This window comes from Vulpes vulpes, chromosome 8 (genome assembly GCF_048418805.1).
Source record: "Vulpes vulpes isolate BD-2025 chromosome 8, VulVul3, whole genome shotgun sequence".
NCBI lineage: Eukaryota > Metazoa > Chordata > Mammalia > Carnivora > Canidae > Vulpes > Vulpes vulpes.
Genome location: NC_132787.1, coordinates 58,895,240 through 58,916,408, shown reverse-complemented (window position 1 = coordinate 58,916,408; position 21,169 = coordinate 58,895,240). Strand labels below are relative to the sequence as shown.

The following is a 21,169-nucleotide window of genomic DNA, read 5'->3' as shown; positions in this document are numbered from 1 at the left end:
CAAATGTCTCTCTTCCCAAAGCTCTCCATGTTTCTAATCTGCCCTATTTGGATTGGGTTGGGGGCGGGTGGGACAAACAAAGGAATGAATAGGACCCTTTGCTTTTTTTTTTTTTTTTTTAATCAGAGGGACCATTTAGATATAAAATCTAGTGCAGGGCTTTCACCCTGGGCAGGAAATGATGGCAAGGAAAGCAAAAAAAATTGCTGAAATTCTATTTCAGTGTAAATGAGATTTACACTGAGGGGAGAAATTATGCCTTCAGGGGAAAAAATTAAAAAGTTACTGGGGAAGGTGGCAGCTTGAGGATGGGTGGAGCCCTGCTCTCTGTCACTCCCATGTCTGGCCAAGACCTCTTGAAGTAGTCAGTGTTGAGGAGTACAACCCCTCAAAACACGACTACTCAGGGTGTTGGAGTTTGGGGAGGCCTGGGATCCTGAGGCTGGTTAAGTACCACACATCTTCCTCCTCTTCCTTCTCCGTGGCCCCCTCCTCCCCTGCCTCTCCTCTCCACTCTCCTGTTCCCAGTCTCCTATCGGGGAGGCGCAGGAGGGCAATGTTCCCTTCTGGCCTGGCCCACTTTTCCTCTGTACCTCCCTGGCTTTTGTGTCAGTTCTTACCCTGTTTACCTCTTTTCTCCACCCTCCATCTTCTCTGCAGGTTCCCTGACCCCATCCACCTTCGGCCACTTGTGGAAGTCACCCAATTAGAAATCAAATAGTTCTTGCTAGGTAGGTCTCTGCCTCCCTGATTATAGGCCAACGTTGGGACCGCTGGACGTTGCTGTGGGCTGTCAGTGGGTGGCAAGAGGGCTAGAGGCCTTCATGTTTTCTCAGATAATGAACACTTGGGCAGGAAGCCTCTGGGGGCTAGGTGGGGGACCAGCTGTTAGTCCTAAGGCAATGTTACCATGAAATCAGATCTACCATGACAGAGATTATTTCGTTACCATTCTTCCAGACAGCATTTCAGGCAAAAGCACATCTCCCCCTAAAAACAAGCCAACCTCATAGGTCTTTGGTGCAAGTCTCCTCCTACTATACAGTGAGTCGCCCCCAGGACCCAGCCTGGGCATCGCCGAGGTGGGGACCTGCTTCTGCTGAGGCTCCATGGACTTCCCCCAAGTAAAGCAATCAAGGCCCACGCATTGGGGCTGTGGGACAGGTAATCCAAGGATTTAGGTAGCTTTGGCTCTGGAATGCAGAGCAGAGTCGCAATCCAGCAGACTTCCCTTTCTAATTATGTCCGGCTTAGGCTAATATGTGAACCCAGTCAGATTTCCCTTAAGTTTGCAGAGCTGGCTGGGGTGGAGTGAGAGTTACAGCCAGGGGACGCTGTGGGTAGTCCACCCGCACAGTGGCCGGGGCTTGCACATGGTCACACTGGGAGAAAGAACTGGAGCGCCGGCACACCGGATGCTTCCAAAAATTTAATAAATAATGATTTTTTAAAACTGTATAAACTATAAATTACCATGCAGTCCTTATAATTTAAAATAATTTACAGGTTGAGGTAGGGAGGGGCCCAGGAGGGTGTGGAGGGGGAGCGCGGGGAGGGTGGGGGCCGCCCGCAGGTCAGGCTCGCAGGTCAGGCTCGTCTCCCGGCCTTCCTGCTGAGCACACACACGCAGGCCGTGTCGATCCGGATGAACCGCCAGGCAGCCTGCTTGCCGTCCATGGTCAGCGCCTTGACGAAGGTGTGGGTGGTGGTGCAGTAGGAGTTCCAGTGCTTGGAGTCGATGCCCCTGCACCCGCTGTCCACGGGGGTGGGGTCCCGGCACTTGGTCTCAAAGAAGTACTGTTTGAACACACTGTTGTTAATGTTCACCTCTCCCAGCACCATCACCTCCTTGCCCTTGATGTCGGTGGCTGTGGTCTTGTCGCCCACCCACACGCTGACGCTGTCGCACACCGAGAACTCCCCCCGGTGGAAGACAGGGTGGGACGAAGACCGCTTGCTCCTGTGAGTCCTGTTGACAGAGGCGGTGCTGCCGGCCTCCAGGTCCAGGTCCTGAGCGTCCGCAGCCACAGGTGGGGGGTGCGTGCTGAACAGCACGCGGGGCGAACGCAGTCGCCGCTTTTTAAAGAGTTTGGGATCCACAGTGATGTTGCGGGTCTGCCCTGTCACCCTGGCAGCTATTGCCGCGGCCGGGGCGCTGCGGGCTCTGCGGAGGGCTGTGTCAAGGGAATGCTGAAGCTTAGTCCAGTGGGCGTGGGGGATGGCGTGTCCTGCTGGGACATGGCTCTCTGGATGCGGTTCTGCCCGGATGCCGATCAGAAGAGCTGTGATCAGAGTGTAGAACAACATGGACATTACGCTATGCACCTGCCAGGAAACAGAAACAAGGGTCAGTCCACCGGAGCCTAAGGGCGAGGTGACCTTGGAATTCACTGTCCAAACTGGGAGACTTTTGAGAGTGAAAGGGGCTGCTGGCCATAATTACCTGGGACAATAGGCATCTATCTGCAGGGCTGGCTCAGATGACTGGAGATGTGGTCACACCATGGATGGGTAGGCTTTTTCAAGAAGGGACAGAGCCAGGGCACTCCGGGGTGGCTCAGTGCTTGAGCTTTGGCTCCGGTTGTGATCCCGGGATCCTGGGATCAAGCCCCGCATCAAGCTCCCCGCAGCGAGTCCCTGCCTCTCTTTCCGTGTCTCTCATGAATAAATAAATTAAATCTTACAAAAAAAAAAAAAAAAAAAAAGGAAGGGACAGAGCCCCTGAAATTCTGCCCTTTGGCTCCCATGTGAACTTGCTAGCACTGTATGCAGAGTCCCTTGAGTGCTGTGCCTGCCCACTTGAGGCAGCTGAGGGCGGGCGGTGTGTGCCTGACACCTGTCCTTAGTGCTGTTTCCTGCCCAGTGGCTTGACTCCCCTGGGAAGGCAGTGGGAAGGGTTGCTGGGGACTAGTCTGGACGCCTCAGCCCTGAATACACCCTCTTCAGACAGCAGCACTGGCTCAGCTCTGAGATCTGGTGACTCTGGACCCTCGTTACAAGTCCATGAAGCATCATGTTTGGTCAAAAAGCATATAGCTCTGGACCATGATTGCCAGCCTATTCAGCCACCAGTCAGCACTCACAAATACCGATGCTGAGGATAGCTCCTTGTTGTGTGAAGTTTTAAAACTTCTCAAGCACATTCATTTCTAATTTCTCATTAGTCTGTGTGTTGGGTTAGGATTTTTCATCTTTCTTTCATATACAAAGAAAGTAATCCACAGAAAATTAACCAACAGGTCTAAAGTCATCAGTGCCAACAGGACTAGAAATAGAACCCAAAGCTGACCCGTTACTCTGCCAGCCCACCCTTCCTCCTTCCTCTTCACTTTCTCTTTCATTCTTACAGGTACCTTTGCCTGTTATTATTTACTCTTATGTGAGTATAAACCAAATGGCAGAAATCCATCTGTCCCCAAGAGGCAGTGCAAGCCCCTCTGGAGCATGGTCCAGACAGGGCTCCGCACTGCACTAGAGTTGCCCACCAGTGATCACCCCCAGGGCAGCTAACTGTGGGGGCCCCAGTCACTACCTGTAGATGGATATTAGGTGTCACCTCCTCTGCAAAGCTTCCCTAAATCTTGGTAGGGTTAAAGGCATCCCCTAGAGAGGGTGCTCAAACTTCCTACTCCATCTCTACCGCCTCCCCATTCCCACAGATCATTCTGCATTGGATCTGGATCCAAACCTTATTTGGATTCCCAGCTCAGTTACTTGTTAGCAGAGGAAAGTCCCTTAATCTTTCTGAGCCTTCGTTTCCTCATTGATAAAAAGCAGGTGCTAAACACTATTTCATAGGGTTGTTGTTAGGATTGAAAGGTGCCCACACACCTACTTAATTCTGAGTCATTCCAATGTCCTGTGGTCAAGGACTTCGTCTTCTTCAGTCACACTGCTCTCTGAGCCGGTTCCATGCACACCTTTTCATAGCACGCTCATTACCTTGATTAAATTTCTTTTCAAGCTCAGTGATTTGAGCTTGTCTCCCCCACTGGCTGCAAGATCCTGGAGCACACAGCCATGTCTAATCCACCTGCCCTAATCACTCGATCCCTCGTTGTGCACCTCCCCTGTCTTCCATGGTGGCTGTGCATAGCCCTATCATCTTTCCTTAGTGCTGTGGATAATCAAGTGCATGCCTGACTCTTCAGAGCACTTTACAAGCTGTACCATTTGTAGCTGTATATTTCTGGGGCCATGCGCAGTGCTGGCATACAGTAGGTCCTCAAAAAATATAAGAAGAATGAATAAAGCAATGAATGGGGATGGCTTGAGAAGCTCACTCTCTGCCTTCTTTTCACTGTGGTACATGCTTTCTTTTGGATTTTGTGGACATGGCTGATTGCTGCATTCCTAATCTGTTTCAAAGTGATACATTCTTCTCCTCAATACTATGCCTTTTTTTTTTTTTTTCAGCTGGAACTAGGCAGCTCTTTGGTGAGACACCAAAAATAAAACCACCAAAATTCTTTTCTCTTGGGTTACTTTGAAAAACATTGGTGTTTGCCCCAATCCTCCAGCCGGCCATGCTGATGAGGTGGTGGCACATCTGGGCTTTGACCACTGCTGGGCCTGCTGGCTAATGGTCTGGAAGATAATTGTCCAAGGCAATTGCCACAGAACCGATCATTCGGTTGGTTGGCAGCTGGGTCAAGCCTCTTAGTTTGCTCCTTTTCTTTCTTCCCAATACATGGTAGCTCTCATCAGATAGAAGAAGGGAGAAGAGATGAAACCGAAATTCATCCGTTTATATCCAAATTAGTAACAGACTTTGGATGGGGAAATGGATCTCTCATCAGATAGAAGAAGGGAGAAGAGATGAAACCGAAATTCATCCGTTTATATCCAAATTAGTAACACTTAAAATTTGGATGGGGAAATGGAAAAAAAAAACCACTAAAATTTAGAGTTTTGATGGTAATGAGGGACATACTGCTCCCTATTTCCCATAACCAGAGGTTCCTACCTCCTCCTACAGTCTCCTCTTTGGTAAGGTCATCCTCTTCTAAGGAGTCAACTGAGACTTCTGTGGGATTGATGCCCATCCATACCGCACCTCCAGCCTGACTTCTCTTTTGAAAGCCTGTCCTGAACCTCCAGCCACTCTCCATAGATCCTGATGTTTTAAATGCAAGGTACCCCAAACAAAAATCTTTACATTCCTGCTCCTCATTAGGATAATCACTCCCTGCCCTCCCTGTACTCAACAGCAGCAGCCCCATTTTGGACCACTTGATGTTTTATGATGGAGTTCCACAGCTGCTATCTCCTGTGAACACCGCCCCCCCCCCCAATGTATTTCTCCAACCTTTTGCTTTATTCTGGCACTGGAACCACCATCTATTTGTTCACCGGCTCCAAACCTCAGCTTGCCACTGGCCTCTGCTCCTTCCTCCCAGCCCTCCCCCAGAACTCTGCATTCTGCTCCGGTAGCATCTCTTGAAACTGTATTTTCTATTCTCACCTCTTATTCCTAGTTCATGTCACAGAACAGTCTCCCAACTGATGTCCTGGAGGCTCCTCTCTCTTCTCCCAGTACCAACTGCCCCTAGCTACCCCATTTAACCTCTTGAAGCACCGCTCTGATCACATCACCCTGCCCAGGAGATCCAGCGGTGAGTGGTAGTCTAGGGAGCCAGGAACCAGGCAGACACTGCCCTTCTACTCCTCTTCCATGTTTCGCATTTCAGGCAAATGGCACTCCTGTGGCAGTGCAGGCTTGTGCTTCCCCACATTGTCCCTGGTTCAGACTCTTTTATGCCTGGCATATTCCCCCTCGCCCTCCTTGTACCTTTTCTGCTCCCCATCTCTGCTGGTTGGAGTCCTACCCTGTCATCTTTTAGCACGCAACTTAAACACCACCTCCACTGGGGACCTTTTTCTATTTCTACAGAGACAAACTCTCTCCTTTCTCCACCTCTGTAAAGCATTTCCTTAATGCTGCCTTAAGGCAGTTGTGTTCTCTTATCTTCCCACCTACAGGCAAACTCCCTAGAGATGGCAAAGCATCCTATACATCTCCCTTGTGTCCAGGTGACCTAGTGTTCACAGGTGACTCCAGCTCTAAGAATCAGTGAGTATGTGGATGAGTCCCTTGCTTCTGTGCTCCTTCATTTCTTCATGTGACCGCGGATCCTTAAGAAATCTTCCAGCTTAGACATGCTTCGAGTTTAAGCATCCATACAGGTCGCTGTGCTGCCTACCACTCTGCAGGTTCTACTGAACTGACTTCACAAAGTTCTTTAAGTCAAATGTGATTTCTCAGTTTGCTGTCAGAATAACACATGGTAGTGGAGGGCATTTAATCACAGCGGAGATCTACATCAGGGACAGGTTGTTTTATTAAGATTTGAAAATGTTCCAGATATATCTCTTATTTGGGCCTTAGATTAAAAAAATTTTTTTAAATTGATTCACTCATAATAGCATGCCCCATAATCTTTTTAAAAAAATTTATTTATTAATAATAAAAGTATACTTCCTAGCTTTTTTGTCAAATGAGAATATTGCCATGTCTGACATTTTCCCATAATGCAGTGATGATATAAAATATTTTATTTTTATTTGTTTATTTTCATGAAGCTTTTTATTTTAGTTTCAGTTTAGTAAACCGTGTCGTATGAGTATCGGGTATATAATACAGTGATTTAACAATTCTGTGCATTACTCAGCACTCTTCATGGTAAGTGTATTCTAATCCCCTTCACCTACTTCTTTTTAAATTAAATATGTCTTTCTTTTTCTTTTTTTAAGATTTTATTTATTTATTTGAGAGAGACAGAGAGAGCATGAGCAGAGAGCCCAATGCAGGGCTGGATCCTAGGATCCTGAGATCATGACCTGAGCCAAAGGCAGATGCCTACCTTACTGAGCCATGCAGGTGTGCCAAATAAGTCTTTCTTTGTAAAAATCATCAATGAAGCAACAAAGAAAAGAAAAAAAAGTATGATTTCTATTCTAGTGATATAATGAACAAAGCACAATTTACAAAAGAACATTCTCTCCTTGGTTGATGTGAACCAGGGAGTGAGTTTTATTTATCTATTTTTAAAAACAGCCTTTGAAGCCTTTCTTCTGAAGACATGACAGTCCTTGCCAGCGCTTCACTAAGCAGAGCCCTGTGAGCTGAATGATCAGCCAGGGATGATGCCATTAGGGGCTCACACGTGGGAACGTGTCTGTGTCATGCTGAATGTTCTGTGTTTGTTCCACTTCCTAGTCTGAATGGAGAATCAATGATGAAGAGTGTGTGTGTGTGTGGGGGGGGGGGGGGTTGCCTTTTATCCAGGGCTTCTGTGAGTGCCCTGTTCTGGGCCAGTGGTACATTCTGTGGGTTTCCAGTGGTTCCTAGCCCCAATAATAACAGAAATTTCCTGAACGATCCCACATTCTTGTGGCGAGGAGGCCTGATGGCACCGGAAGATCGTGCACTGTCCAGGGAGGGTGATAATTCCTGCCTCAGAGGGGTGGTGCCTAGAGCTGTTAGTGATTCTGGGGCCAAGGATTGGCTCACTGAATGGGAGTCACTAGTGTTAGTGAGACGAGGTTCCCATGGCTGAGGAAATCCAGCCTCTTTCTCTTCCTCTTCCTGCTCCATCTCCTCCATGAGAGTGGGCCAAGGGTCATTTTCAATGTCCCCTTGGCCTTGCTCGAAATGTACACCCGCTGCTGTCTTCAGTTGTAAAGACTGGGACACCCCCAGTTGTCAGGGCCCTTGTGGATTGTGAGAGGCATTCTGTGGCTCCTCAGCTCCCTCAGGGAGGTACCCCTGGGGCTGCAACAGAGAAAAACATTGCCAGGATAGAACCCAGTGAGCGTTTCTCCTGGCATCTCCTGGGGGAAGCTAGGAGTGGAAGGGACACCAGAGATTATCAGGTCCAGGGGTTCAGGGCATCAGAATCACCTGGAGGTTCTGCTAAACTGCAGGTTGCTGGGCCCCACTCCCAGAATCTCTGACTCAGTAGATCTAGAGTGGGGCCCCTAAATCTACGTTTCTCACAAACTCCCTAGTAATACTGATGCTGCTGGGCCGGGGACTGCATTTTGAGAACCAGTGATCTGGTCCAATCCTTAAACTTGACAGAGGAGATACATGGATGTTGGGCTGTGAGTGACCTAAGGTTCTGCAGCTAGTGAGTGGCAGGCTCTGCACGTGGATGCTTGGCATTGCTCAGCCTTAGCACCTTCCAGAGGACAGCGCCCCGAGGCCGCACTTACTGGTTACCAATATCAAAATGAAAAGTCCACTCAACAGATGATAAGTTTTACCTTCCTCATGCCACACATCTTGACACTGGGGAATGCCTGGACATTTGATGATTTTCATATTTGGTTTTTCAGGTTTCTGGGCATCAGGTAGATTTGGTCCAAAAACACTTAAAGTGCCCATGATTGAAATATGCAGCCAGAAAGCACGAGCGCGTACAGCACCCGTGGCTTTGCTGGGAACAGAAGCTACTGGTCTGTATTCTTAGACATACGTCTTAAAATGAATAAGGTGAGATCGTAATTATCATCATCCTTTATCGGGCATAAGTATCTCATTAATCATCATCACAGCAAACTTGGGAGGAGGCCTTATTGTTCCCGTTGCACAGAGGAGGAAACAGAGAGGCAGTAAGAGTGAGGAATCCGACATGGGCACACACCTGGTGGAAGTGGCACTCAAAGCTGGCCTCCATCCCCTGATCTGGAGTTCTCCCTGCCTTCTACTCCACAGCCAAGGGCGATCAGGGACGTTTCATCTCACAAGGTTGCCTGCTTAGAGAGACCAGGAGCTGTGTGGAGGGTCTGACTGATGCTCTGTCTATTCAAGGGAAACATTATCCTGTGTTCTGTTACTTCAGAGGTGGGCAGCTCAGACTCTTAACATGTCTCTGGAAGCTGTGGGGCCAGCAGAGAATATGGGGGACTTTCTCTTCCAGTTGGACGAGGGAGAGCCACCTGTGCCGTATCACTGGGACCCACCCCAGGTCTCTGATGATTAGCAGTTAGATGGGACGCCCCTTCTTCAGCCCTGGGGCTCATTTCCAGCTCTCCTGGGACGCTCCAGAGCCAAGAGCCTTGGCGAGGCCAAAGCCCCTCACGTGCTTACCTTGATGTGGCCAGGACAGAAAGCTGCTCCCTTGGAAAAGCCGTTATTGGGCCCAGACGCTGAGCTGAGCTTGGGTCCAGCATGCCATCCAGCCCCCTAGACTGCACGACCATGGGCCAGGACTCTGTGGAAGGAGAGAGCTGGCATTAGATGGGCACTTCACCATATTCTCTAGTGGATGGATAACTGTACCCTAGGCAGAAGGGGACGGATGTGCCAATAGGACAAACCCTATTCTCTGAGTTCTGGGACTTTACCAGTATCAGAACCCAGGAAGGGCTTAGAGTCTAGCTTCTGAAATTGCCAGGTGACCTTGCACAGACCTATGGTGGCACCTGCCTCCCATTCTTATGCCAAAGCCCTTGGTTTCTGCCCGGATGCAGTCCATGGGTCCCAGTGAGGAGCTCCCAATCCCACCCCAGAGTCCTGCTCCAGCAGACCCCTAACTCAGCACCAAAATGGAAATTATTCTGTACATTGCACACACAGAGATGTAGTAGATCCAACTTTGGCCCAGCCTAACTGAAGATAAATTATACAGAAGAAAACATCCTGACAATTGAGAATAAGCTGGTACTTTGATAAAAATCTGGATGAGTTATGGTGGTAAGTATGACAACCTGACTACATGATAGATAACAGAAACCTCTGATAGAATTGAGTTAGAATTGTGACTCTCAGGGAATCACAGCCAAAAGTCAACTTTTATCAATCAGAAGATATCTAGATGATATAATGAGGAAAAAATACTATTCAAAGTTTAGGTTGTAGTTCCTAGAAGCAATGGAAGGTTTCTATTCTTTTCTCACTTCTATAAACCTCATATATGTAGGTGCTTCCTTCCTTCATTCAACAAATATATCCTGAGCACCTGCTATGTGTTAAGTACCTGATCTAGGTAGGTGCTGGGGACCCAGCAGTGAATAAGGCAGACAAGGTCTTTCCTCTTATGGAGCTTATAGTCTTATGTAAATAAACAACGTATCTTCTGATTCTTTACATGTCATGGAGGAAAAAACAAAGTGCTAATAGAGGGTGACTGCAGAGTGTAGTAAAGGGATACTATAGACAGGCTGCCAAGTGAAGAGTTCTTGGAGGAAGTGGTCTTCGGGTTGAGATCTGAAGGATGAAAAGGAATGAGGGAGAGAATTTTCTAGGCAAAAGGAATAGCAAGTGCAAAGGCCCTGAGATAGAAATAAGTTAAAGTTGCTGAACATGTAGGGAAGTAAAATGGGAGGTAGAGGAAACCAGGTCTGCAAGGACATAGCTAGAGCTATGGTTTTATCATAAGGGTAATGGGAAGGGAGTGGAAGACTTTAAGCAGGAGAATGACATGACATTTTTAATGAATGAATGAACCATTACATCTATTGTAGAACTTGTTGTAGGATTGAGTCCCCCACAACCCCCCAAACTTCTAGAATGATATCTGTATCCTTCCTGTTTATATTCTCTTTCCAATTACAAAAACCCCTTTCCCTATCGTGGTTTTTTTTTATCATGTTTTTTTCCACTGTGGACCCCCAGCGCTTACCTTCCTTCAACCCTCTCTCATCTTTTACAATGAAGATCTTCATCTTTTCCAATGAAGCCACCAAGTCTCTAATCACTTAGAGGAGGTAGAGAACAGGGAAGTATAAAGAGCATCTGGAGTGTTTTTCCTGCTGCTAGAAATCATAAAATTAAGGACTAGGATGTTTCCCTTCCTTTTCCTTACCCACTCTGCTAAAAAATATCCTTTCTGTACCAGAAAGACCTTCTAGAAGTACCAGAGAAACCTTCCAATAATCAGTTGGAGTTCAAGTCTAGAGATGGAAATTTACCTAAACACCCTTTAAAAATGTTAGATTCTGTGGCAGAGTATGCTGTCACGCTTTCTCAGGGTTGGGTTTATCAATGGAGAGGGAAGATGGCATGTCCCCAGAGTAATAGGTGGACATTGTGGGGCCTGATTCCATTGCTTCCGGGAAAGAAGGTCTGGATCCAGTCCACAAATTCTTCATCTGGGTATTTGGCCAAGACTGATTGACCATTAGACAGGAACTCACGGAGCTGGGTCCTGGTCCAATTCACTCTGTTTCTTTGGTAAATCACTTAATATCTTTAAGCATCTCTGAGCTTCCTCCTCCACAGGATAAGGAACTGCTATGATGATATAGCTAAGGTCTCCAGCTCTGATCATCTGTTATTCTACAAGGTCAATTCATATTTTTCAGCCTGTATCCCTACTGGATTCTTTTTTAAAAAGATTTTAATTTATTTATTCATGATAGACAGAGAGAGAGAGAGAGAGAGAGAGAGATAGGCAGAGACACAGGCAGAGGGAGAAGCAGGCTCCATGCAGGGAGCCCAATGTGGGACTTGATCCCAGGTCTCCAGGATCACACCCTGGACTGAAGGCAGCACTAAACCACTGAGCCACCGGGGCTGCCCTCCCTACTGGATTCTTAAGTAATGCTTTCTCTCATCCAAAGACTAGAATTAATTTTTTTCCTTAATTAAAGAGTAAAACTTGCAGACCTTGTGCCAGCCACTATGTGAGGACACGAGGAAGAATATAACATAATACTTCACTTCCAAGAGCAAATAATCTAGAGGTAAGGAAAGGCAAACATATGAACACACATTTAAAGCACAGCATGATAAGTATGATGTATATTTGACTTGATATGGAAACCTAGTAGAAGGAGGAACCAGTCTTATCTGGCCAGATTAACCAGAGATACAAGTTCATGGAGGAAGTAACATCTGAGCAGAGTTCTTAAGGATGAATAGAAGTTCCTCAGTGAAGAAGGGAAGGCATTGCAGTGCCCCAGAGTTCAAGAATTGGCTAGAGGTTCAACACAGCTAAGAAGGGGACTTGTGGGGAAGGGTGAAAGGAACAGTGATGAGTCTTATACAGCAGTAGGTGCTCATGAGTTTGCAGAGCTCACTGCAGTGGCCTGCCCACTGACTGTTGTTTCCTGTGCGACATAAAAGTTCTTGGGCCATCTATGGAACAATCAGTGGATTTCTCTAGAAATATTCTGGATATTCCATTACAAGTCAGGACGGCTTCCTGTTTAAGATCATAAGAGAGAGAAGGTCTACCTCAAAAAAGAAAAATCCCATAACTTCTAGGCAGAACTGCCTTCTTGAAGATTTGCTCTAGACCTATCACAAATAGCTCCCTAGTCCTATAGATGCAATCTGGGTCAAGCCAACTTGGTGTACCAGGGTCACCTGCCAATTTAGATGCATGAGTGCTATATTTGAGATCCTGTCTAGCATCTCCTATGACTTTGACCTTCTCTTGTTCGATATAGGTATAGATTGCTGCTGGAGAAAACAGTTCCCTGTCCAGAATATTGAAACACTAAATGATTTTCAAAGATGCTGCTGTCATTGTGTTTAGTCTTATGCTAGTGAAGGTTGAGGCTCTAAAATTAAATCTGATTTAATTGTTACCAATTTCTAATGCAAAGATATGAGGGACAAGCAACCCAAATGCCTATCTATTTAAAAACCCTGTCTGTCCTCATGAGGTAATCACTTAGTCAGATGGCTCTCACCCTTTTACAAGTGCATGAAAATAAGGCCAAGCTCATTGCAGACCCATGTTCTATTCCTTCTTTCAGGGCATGATGGAATACTCTTGAAGTCTGGTGTACCTTTTCTAGACCAGGACAAGCCTAGTCTGCCCAAGGTCTCATGTTTAAGGCAGTGATTCTCAAAGTGTGGTAGTAGTAGCAGCAGCAATATCTCAGAACTTACTAGAAATGCAAATGCTTAGATTCCACCATAGACCTAGCAATGCTGAGTGAGACCCCATCAAATGTGCTTTAACAATCCCTTGGGTGATTCTGTGCACACTTATGCTTGAGAATTACTGTTTTAGAGGATCCACTCTGGCTCCCCTTCACCTGCGATCTCTCCATGGGATGAGGGATCGAGGGCCAAGTGATAGGATCAACCCAGAGTCAGTCTACTCCTCTAGACTGCCTGCTTGATTGGAACTTTCAATATTATAGTCCATCTTATGTCTAGACGATAACTCCAGAACCCCAGACAAACAGCCTCAAGTCAAGGACTCCTTGAGCTTAAGCCTCTTTGAATATCTCTCTGTTGTTGCCTGCCTCAGTGTCTCCTTCGCTTTCTTAAGGTCTCAATGATATTTTGGTCAATTTCAATCAAGAAGCTTAGATGAATAGCAAATTGTTGAAAATCCAATTAATATACAGTTTGAGGAAACTGAGCCTCTGCTAGAGAGTTATTAGGAAGTGACGGGCATCAGCTGTACAAATGCAACCTGCTAACTATCAATCAGCATCCTGCAAAGCCCTTCATGCTTGAACTTTGTGGAAGATTTCATCTGCCTCCTAGTTTCCCCTTTCTGCTGCATCCTCCCTCTGAATCCTCTACAGCAATGGCTCTCCACCCTGGCTGATCACTGGAATCACCTGCGGAGCTTTGCAAACTCCTGTCCCACCTCCAAAGATTCCAGCTTAACTGTTCTGGAACTGTGCTGCCTGGGAATCAGCATTTTGTAAGGCTCCTGAGGTAATCCCAAGGAAAAATCCAGGGCTGAGAACAACTGCTGTACAGAGTGAACAGGAAGCTTGACATTGGCTTTGATGAGCTAGCAATTAAGAGAAATTATTAAGAAATTAATATACCTCAGAAAATGTAAAGTGCAGATGTGGTCACATTTAGGCAAACAAGAAGAATACAGCTTCTAGGTGCTTCACTCTGCCAGCTATCTATATATAATTGATGTTCATGAATTGGAAGGTTTTCTTTTTACTCCTTGCATGCCACTTAAAATGTTTGGTGGTTGGAGCTATGGTTAGCTTATTATTAAGCCCAAGGATTATTTGCTGGCAACTTTAATACCAAGGATTTGGGGATGCTTGACCAAAAAGACCTTTTTGGACCATTCCTCGCATGTGCTCGGAAGCAATGGCTAGTCCCCAAGAGCAGCTTAAGCCACTTCAAAGATGCCAGAGCAGCTGGCATGAACTGTGGCTTCCTTTCTCCTAGCTTCCACCTGTCAGAGTTCTGTGCTGGGAAAATTCACTGGGGATGTTGGGCATTAAGAACGTGTAGTTGAGGGTATAATAATAATAATTGGTACTCCTGTTGTGATTTTCATTGCTGTGACCATTCTCCCTTGATTCCCTCCTTTCTCTGGTAGTTCTTACTCTGAGCCTGAATGCAAAAAAAAAGGGAATTTGAAGTCTTTTGTGTCATAAGTCTATTTTCCTAATATTTAGCTTAATCAGAAATTTTGTAGTATGGAATACAACCATGAGGTTTGCTGACTAGGAGCTCTTTAGCGGCAGGGGCGGGGGCGGGGGGAGGTGCGGAATTCAATTTTGGCCATTTAGACATGATTTGATGTGTTTTAACTATTTGGTGGTTTTGGCAAGTCCAATAGGAAAATAGTGCATCTAGCACCAAGGACTTAGGCAGACATAAAGGTTCAGCGAAACCACTATTCTTTTTGAATGAGCGTTTCAGTGCTCACAATTCTACAGCACCCTGCCACATTTCCCTGGACGATAAATGGTCCTCTGGCTCTTTGGAAGATTCTGAGGTAAATTACAAAACCCTAGCATTTCTCCAGAGAGTCAGGCGGCTTCAGGAAGAAACCACCAAGGTTGGCTGACCTTGAGCCTCTGAATCAAGGAGCATTTGCTATGAATGTGCACGGCCCTCTTGGTGTGTGTGGCTGGCCACAATCTTCATGGTATTTACCTGACTGGATTCACAAGCTGTGCAATGCCAGCACCGCAGAGAGGTTTTCATAGCGTGGGTAATCACGACACCAACGTGGTGGTGGGAGATAAGACATCTAGACATACGGCAGCCTGCCATTACAGAGCTGAGGGCAGTGGACTTCGGCAAGATTGTACTGCTAAATAACAGTCCTCGCACTGTAGCCCATCGGCCTAGTAATAATAATGACATATCTATAATCTACACATTGGTGCCAAAACCAATCCAATCGTTTTACAAACTTCTCTGTAACCCTAAGAAAACATCTTCTTGGTTCCAACTGGCTGATCCTTAAACCACAAGGAAAAGATCCATTTCAGTCCTGTTTTTGGCCTTTTCCCGCCTGCTGTTCCCATGCTTGGGACTAAAAGCAGACAGAGTACTGGGGAGAAAGGACTCTCAGGTTGGTTGGAGTCAAAGGTTGCTTTCAATAATACCAGCCCCTAGTGAGGTCTCTAACCTGCTGCAGACCTCGGGTGACCACCTGGGAAGGAATGCATGAATGAAAACAAAACGCTGCCGATGAATGCTAACTCGGATCCAAGGCCTTCCTTCTACTTGCTTTATAGGATTAAATGTCCCCAGCTCCTCTTGAGCTAGCCTTTTCCTCTCAGTGTGTGGTATGTTTTCCAAGCAATAGGTCAAGCAACGTTACAGCACATAAGTCTATAATGCAATTCAGATGTAACTTCAGAAATAAAGACAAGCTAAAGATCTATAGTCCCGAGACAGACCAAGAAAAATCCTGGCCCAACAGACACGTAGTGTTTTAGGGCTTTGAAAAAGACAGGCAGGCCATCTTGCAGTTGGTGAGGGATACAGAACAAGCTGTGGGACTTGAATGTAAGGATCCCTGTGAGGCACACTCACTTATCCGTCAGTCACACTCACTTGTCCATGAGATAAACTCACTCATCCCTGAGTCACACTCGTTTGTGAGACACCCACACTTATCTGTGAGACATACACACTTGTCCATGAGACACTCACACTTGTCCGTGAGACACTCACACTTATTTGTGAGACACACTCACTTGTGAAACACATTCTCTTATCCCTGAGACACACCCACTTGTCTGTGAGACACACTTATCTGTGACACACTCACTTGTCCGTGAGACACGCATACTTGTTTGTGAGACACTCACTTGTCTGAGACATAGTCACTTGTCCCTGAGACACCTACATGTCCCTGAGATATCCATACTTGTACCTGAGACACCCACACTTTGTAAGACACATTCCCTCATCCCTGAGGCACACTCACTTGTCTCTGAGACACCCACACTTGTCTGTGAGACATTCATACTTGTCCATGGGACACATTCACTTGTCCATGAGACACATCTGTCCATAAGTCAGGGCCATTTCTGTTTGAGCAGCTGGACTTCAGTCTCTGCAAAAAACTGCTGCACCTCAACCACCCCGAATCCATGGAAACTGGATCACAGCAGCCAGCACCAAACACATCACAAGGGGAAACTGAGCCTCAAAGATGAGTCAGATATATTCTCACACCACACCACCACCACTCTGGAGTGACAGCTGCCACCGTGTCTCCAGCTCCCTCACTCTTTTACACTGACATTTCCTGGCTTGTCTGCTGACTTCACACCCAGAAAATCTGACTCAAGGCAAGAAAGAGATAACTCAGCCCAGCTTTGCCCAGGCATGCGGCACATGCAGATCCTCGGGAGCCCGAGGCTAAGATAAGAGCTGGAAATGAAGAATTTATTTCCATGTGTGTGTTTGTCAGGGGGCTTTGAGCTGTTTTAGCTACTTCCTGTGTATGGCTTTAACTATCCCGGTCCCAAATGGGCTCTTCCCGCACAGTAACATATATCCCTGATGGTGGATGTTGTAACGTCCCTGGGGTGGTTAACTATAATGAGGGGCTATTTGATGGGCATTTTTCAGTTTATTTGAAGGAGTTTCATCTAGCTCTTTCATTATCTTAGGAAAAAGGTCAGGGGAGATGAAAACCTGCTGTCCCTTCTAAAGTCACTTGATTCTCATATAATTATATTTCAGAACATTCCCCATCTTCTAGTGTTTCTTCTTTTAGGTTTTATTTGACCATGACATCATGAACAAAAGAAAAACTCTGCACTGGTGAAATTCAGTCCAGAGCTAACAAGAGACCCACAGCACGCATCTGTCTTCGGGGACCCAGAACACTCTGGGTAATCAGAAGTTCCAAAAATGAGGGCAAACAGCTTCACCCACTTGATCATCACACAAGTGCACACATGCACGATCGTGCACATGCACACATACACACAGACACTATACCTCCTGCTGTTTCTAAAGAGGGAAGTTTGGATGTTTAAGATCTGAAGAACAATAAACTAATTTACTTCAGAATCTCAGTTGTTATTTTACATGAGGATAGAATATGAGAGCTGTAAAGAAAAGGCCGCCAGCATTCTGCAGTCCAGGTACTTCCCCTGACAAACTGGCCAACTGATATCCACAGGCCTGGAGTTGGTTGCATTTGAGCCCTGCCACTTACCAGCTGTGGGATCTTTAGCAAGTGCCTTACCCTCCGTGTACTTCAGTGCCTCCTCTTAGAAATCACAATAATTCTATTCTCCCCAGTGGCTTATTGAGAGGATTAAATAGAAGAAGCATTTAGCTCGGTGTCTAGTACCTAGTTGGTGTTACATACATATCAGCTATCCTAATGAGCATCATCAAAGACATCCAGCTAGAATCAGGCAGTGAGTTACTAACAGGCTGGGTACAGAACTGAAAGCAATGTCTCATACCCGTCTTGTGCCCCACTTGGGCTGTCTCTCTGGCAGGAAGGATCCTGCTGTTTGTCCCAGTCTGGGTTGGGATGGCTGGCCATGTACATGCTCAGTGGTACCGTCTGAGCAAGTGTAGAATGCTCCATCTGCAGCTGCAAGATGATTATCTGCAATCATTTCCCAACAAAAAAGCTGAGTAACGAACTGAAACATTTGTTTTTGGAATGATCCATTTTCTTTAGCCACAGGGCAGTCAGAGGGAGGAAGCTGCTCTAGTTGACTACAGTTTGGGGATCATGGTGCTCTTTGGCCATGATGAAGACATGCCAGGCCCTGTAGAATTGGTAGCATCTTTGCTTAGGGTAATCACTGCCTTACAAGAAAAGTGAGTCACAAGGGGAATACAACACAGAGGCATCCTCCTGGTCAAATTCATGTTCAGGGATCCAGGAGATTTGGGACAAATTCAGGCATCCGCGTGACTGCTGACTTCCTGGGGTCTTGGTGTTTTTCTAACTATGGGCTGTCCCAGAGTGGGCACTTAACGAATGTTTATTGAACGGAATTGAAAATAATTCTTCCCCTAGCCACGCCAGTGTATTCAAAGTAAATCATTTTTTCCCTATTACATCAGGAAATAACAAGTGGTCCCAATTTATATTCCTGGAAAACTGGGTAAGCCCCCTTTCATTTTGGTGAAGTTTCATCACAGAAGGACAATGCCCCATTGGTGGGCTGACAGTTGAACTGCTGAGGAAGTCTCTTCGTTCTCCATAAACCCTCATCGCGCCTCCACTACCAGCACTAAAAAGCATACGCAGGTGTTGTATTATTTCCAGCCCGTTCACTTGTCTTGTCCAGAATTTATTTGGAGAAAGCTATGCTCCAACCCAGCCACTGGTTCTATTGTGCAATCCAGTGGGATGGCAGTCACCTCATTATTTAGTTACAACTGGAGAAAAAATGAAAAAAAGAAAAAGAAGAAAAAAACCAGAGCACACACATACAGGACGAGGGTGGAGGCTGTGTGATGATAATGAAAACCATTTGTTGGTCCTTCGCTCCTTTCTCTGTGATTCCGCCAGGTTCCTGGCATGAGGCCTCTGTGCAGGGAGCTGTACCTCTCAGGCCTTCAGGGACTCATCTGCCGTGTCCAGTCTAGGGTGTTGCCCTCTGTCCTCTGAGAGGGGGGCACAAGACTGGTTGTCCCAGCTCTTTCTGGGTGCCAGCCACCAGGCCTGGCTCCAGCTCTCACCTCTGTCCCTGGGAGCCTCCCAGCTTGTGGAATCATGCATTGATCCCAGTTGTTTTTAAACTCTGCTTGAACCAGACTGGTCTGCTCTGGGCGAGAAGGCTCTCCTCTCTGCCTGCATGGTGTCCACCTGCAGTCCCAGCTTTCTATTTAACTGCTTCAGCGTTTCCTTCTCTCCACAGAACTCATCTCCATATTCCCAAACTACAGACTCAAACTAGGTTTTAAGGTAAAAATTTAAAAATTTCTAACAAACAAAGCCCCCCCAAATTCACAACCAGTAGAACAGTGTGTATCTATCTGCCTAAGCGCTTCTGTTTTGCTGGCGTTGTCCCTGAGAGAGGAATCATCTTGAAAGGCACCTTGAAGGTGACAGTTACAGGCAGGAAACCCTTGCCCTTGTGCCCATTAAGTCCTACTGCCTAATTGCCCACCTCTCTGCCCATTTCTCAAACCCATTACAATGTTCCAGTCATATCTTTTATTTTTAAATATTTTACTTATTTATTCATCACACACACACACACACACACACACACACACAGAGGCAGAGACACAGGCAGAGGGAGAAGCAAGCTCCATGCAGGGAACCTGATGTGGGACTCGATCCCAGGACCCTGAGATCATGCTCTGAGCCAAAGGCAGACGTTCAACCACTGAGCCACTCAGGCGTCCCTGTTCCAGTCATATCTTTTAGTCAGACCCATGGAGCACAGCAGAGTTCTCTCCAACCCACTCTACCACTGTCTCCATCTCTGCCACCACCACCACCACCACCACCACCATGACCACTGCCTCCTCCATCACCATGATCACCACCTCCTCCACCATTGCTGCCTCCATCAACATTGCCACCACTTCCTCACCACCACCACCACCACCATCAAAGTCTTAAAGAATTTTCTGGAGCCAGGGAAGTCTGGCCAGTGTTCCCCAAGAGCTCCCTTTATGTTGTCAATAGAATCAGCAGAACCAGAAGAGAGCCACGCCTGGGGGTCATTTATTCTCTCCAGAGTAGCTAACTGAATTGTTTAGGTCTATATAACTTCCAGTGGAGTGGTGAATAGAGCTGGGTCTAGAAATCGTATTTCTGCTTTCCTGTCTATTCCATTATACATTTCCCAGCACCTATTTGGGAAGCTGCTTTTCCCCCCGCTTCTTTCTCCTGAGATTTTGTTGTTTGTCTTGTCTTTGCTGTTATCTTTGTATTTACAATAATGTAGACAACAATATTATTCAGTTTAGACCTTGATGAAATCATCTCAAAAGAGAAATATCAATGATTGCCCCAAGGACATTATATACAGATACACACAAATTCACAAAGGTAAATAAGGAATTAGGTATCTTGGTTCTCCAAAATGAGGCAGGTTCTTCCATGTGCCTCATGCAAGGTATTAAGGATAACTGTACAATTATTTGCCAGATAGGGCTTTCTATTTCTTCATGTCTGAAGACAATTAGACCTCGTGTTTAGGCCCCTGTTGGGAGAGAAAGCTCTCCCCGAGCCCTCCCATCAATCTCCAGAAGGAGGTACTCCTCTGACTAATCTGATTCCATAGCAGTGATTGACTCCCACTTGTAAGAAGGGAATTCCCTGAGTATGGCTCTCTCCCTGCCTTCCATGCCAGCAGAAGGGGCCTGCTAGCTGTTAGCTGCTTGGCTAACCCCCTGGCATGCTTCTTTCTCAGCCACAAGGGTGAGTATACCAACAGTGGAGATTGGAGTTTGGGCTTGGTGGGAGAAAAGGTAGGGGTAGTATAGAAATATCTCAAAGATTTCCCTTAGGTCTCTCCCTTAGGCTGTCTGAGAGATGTTAATAAAGATAGAATTACCTATATGTTAGGTGTAAAATGTAATGTAATATGATGTATTAAACTGTGGATTAGAAGTGAATACACCTATTACCACTAATAATACAGAACATTTATTGTGTATTATGTGCCAGACACTCTACTAAGGAATTTCCATATATTATATTTTAAATATTTATTAAAGATCTCTGAGATCAGTATTATCCCCATTTTACAGATAACTTCAACTCAGCATGAGGTGGAGAAGTGCAAGGTGACACTGCTTAGTGAATGGTGTGATGGATAAGAGCCCAAGCCTCTTGCTCTGTGGTACCCTCCTCCATACCTACTCTGTGAGATTGCTCACAAATCTGACCATTCAAAGGAACAAGAGCTTCATCTTCTGGGTTTTGTATTGAGGGTCGGTTTCTGCTCTGTGACATGGGTGATAGATAGGTGGAATGTAGCTATTCCAATACTTCTCACGCTTTTTTTTTTTTCATTCTCGAATATACCTGTTTTT

General features: G+C 46.2%; 1 protein-coding gene across 1 annotated transcript in view; it reads right to left on the bottom strand.

Moving 5' to 3' along the window:
• Nucleotides 1-1,416: 1,416 nt before the first annotated feature.
• NGF (nerve growth factor) overlaps nucleotides 1,417-21,169 on the bottom strand; it is a 52,727-nt gene continuing 32,974 nt past the window's right edge. The window contains exons 2-3 of the mRNA XM_025994687.2: nucleotides 9,095-9,218; nucleotides 1,417-2,325 (exon numbers count right to left, since the gene is read on the bottom strand). Of these exons, the coding sequence (XP_025850472.1) occupies nucleotides 1,588-2,313 (726 nt within the window). The 5' untranslated portion in view covers nucleotides 2,314-2,325; nucleotides 9,095-9,218 and the 3' untranslated portion in view covers nucleotides 1,417-1,587. The remainder of the gene's footprint in view (nucleotides 2,326-9,094; nucleotides 9,219-21,169) is intronic.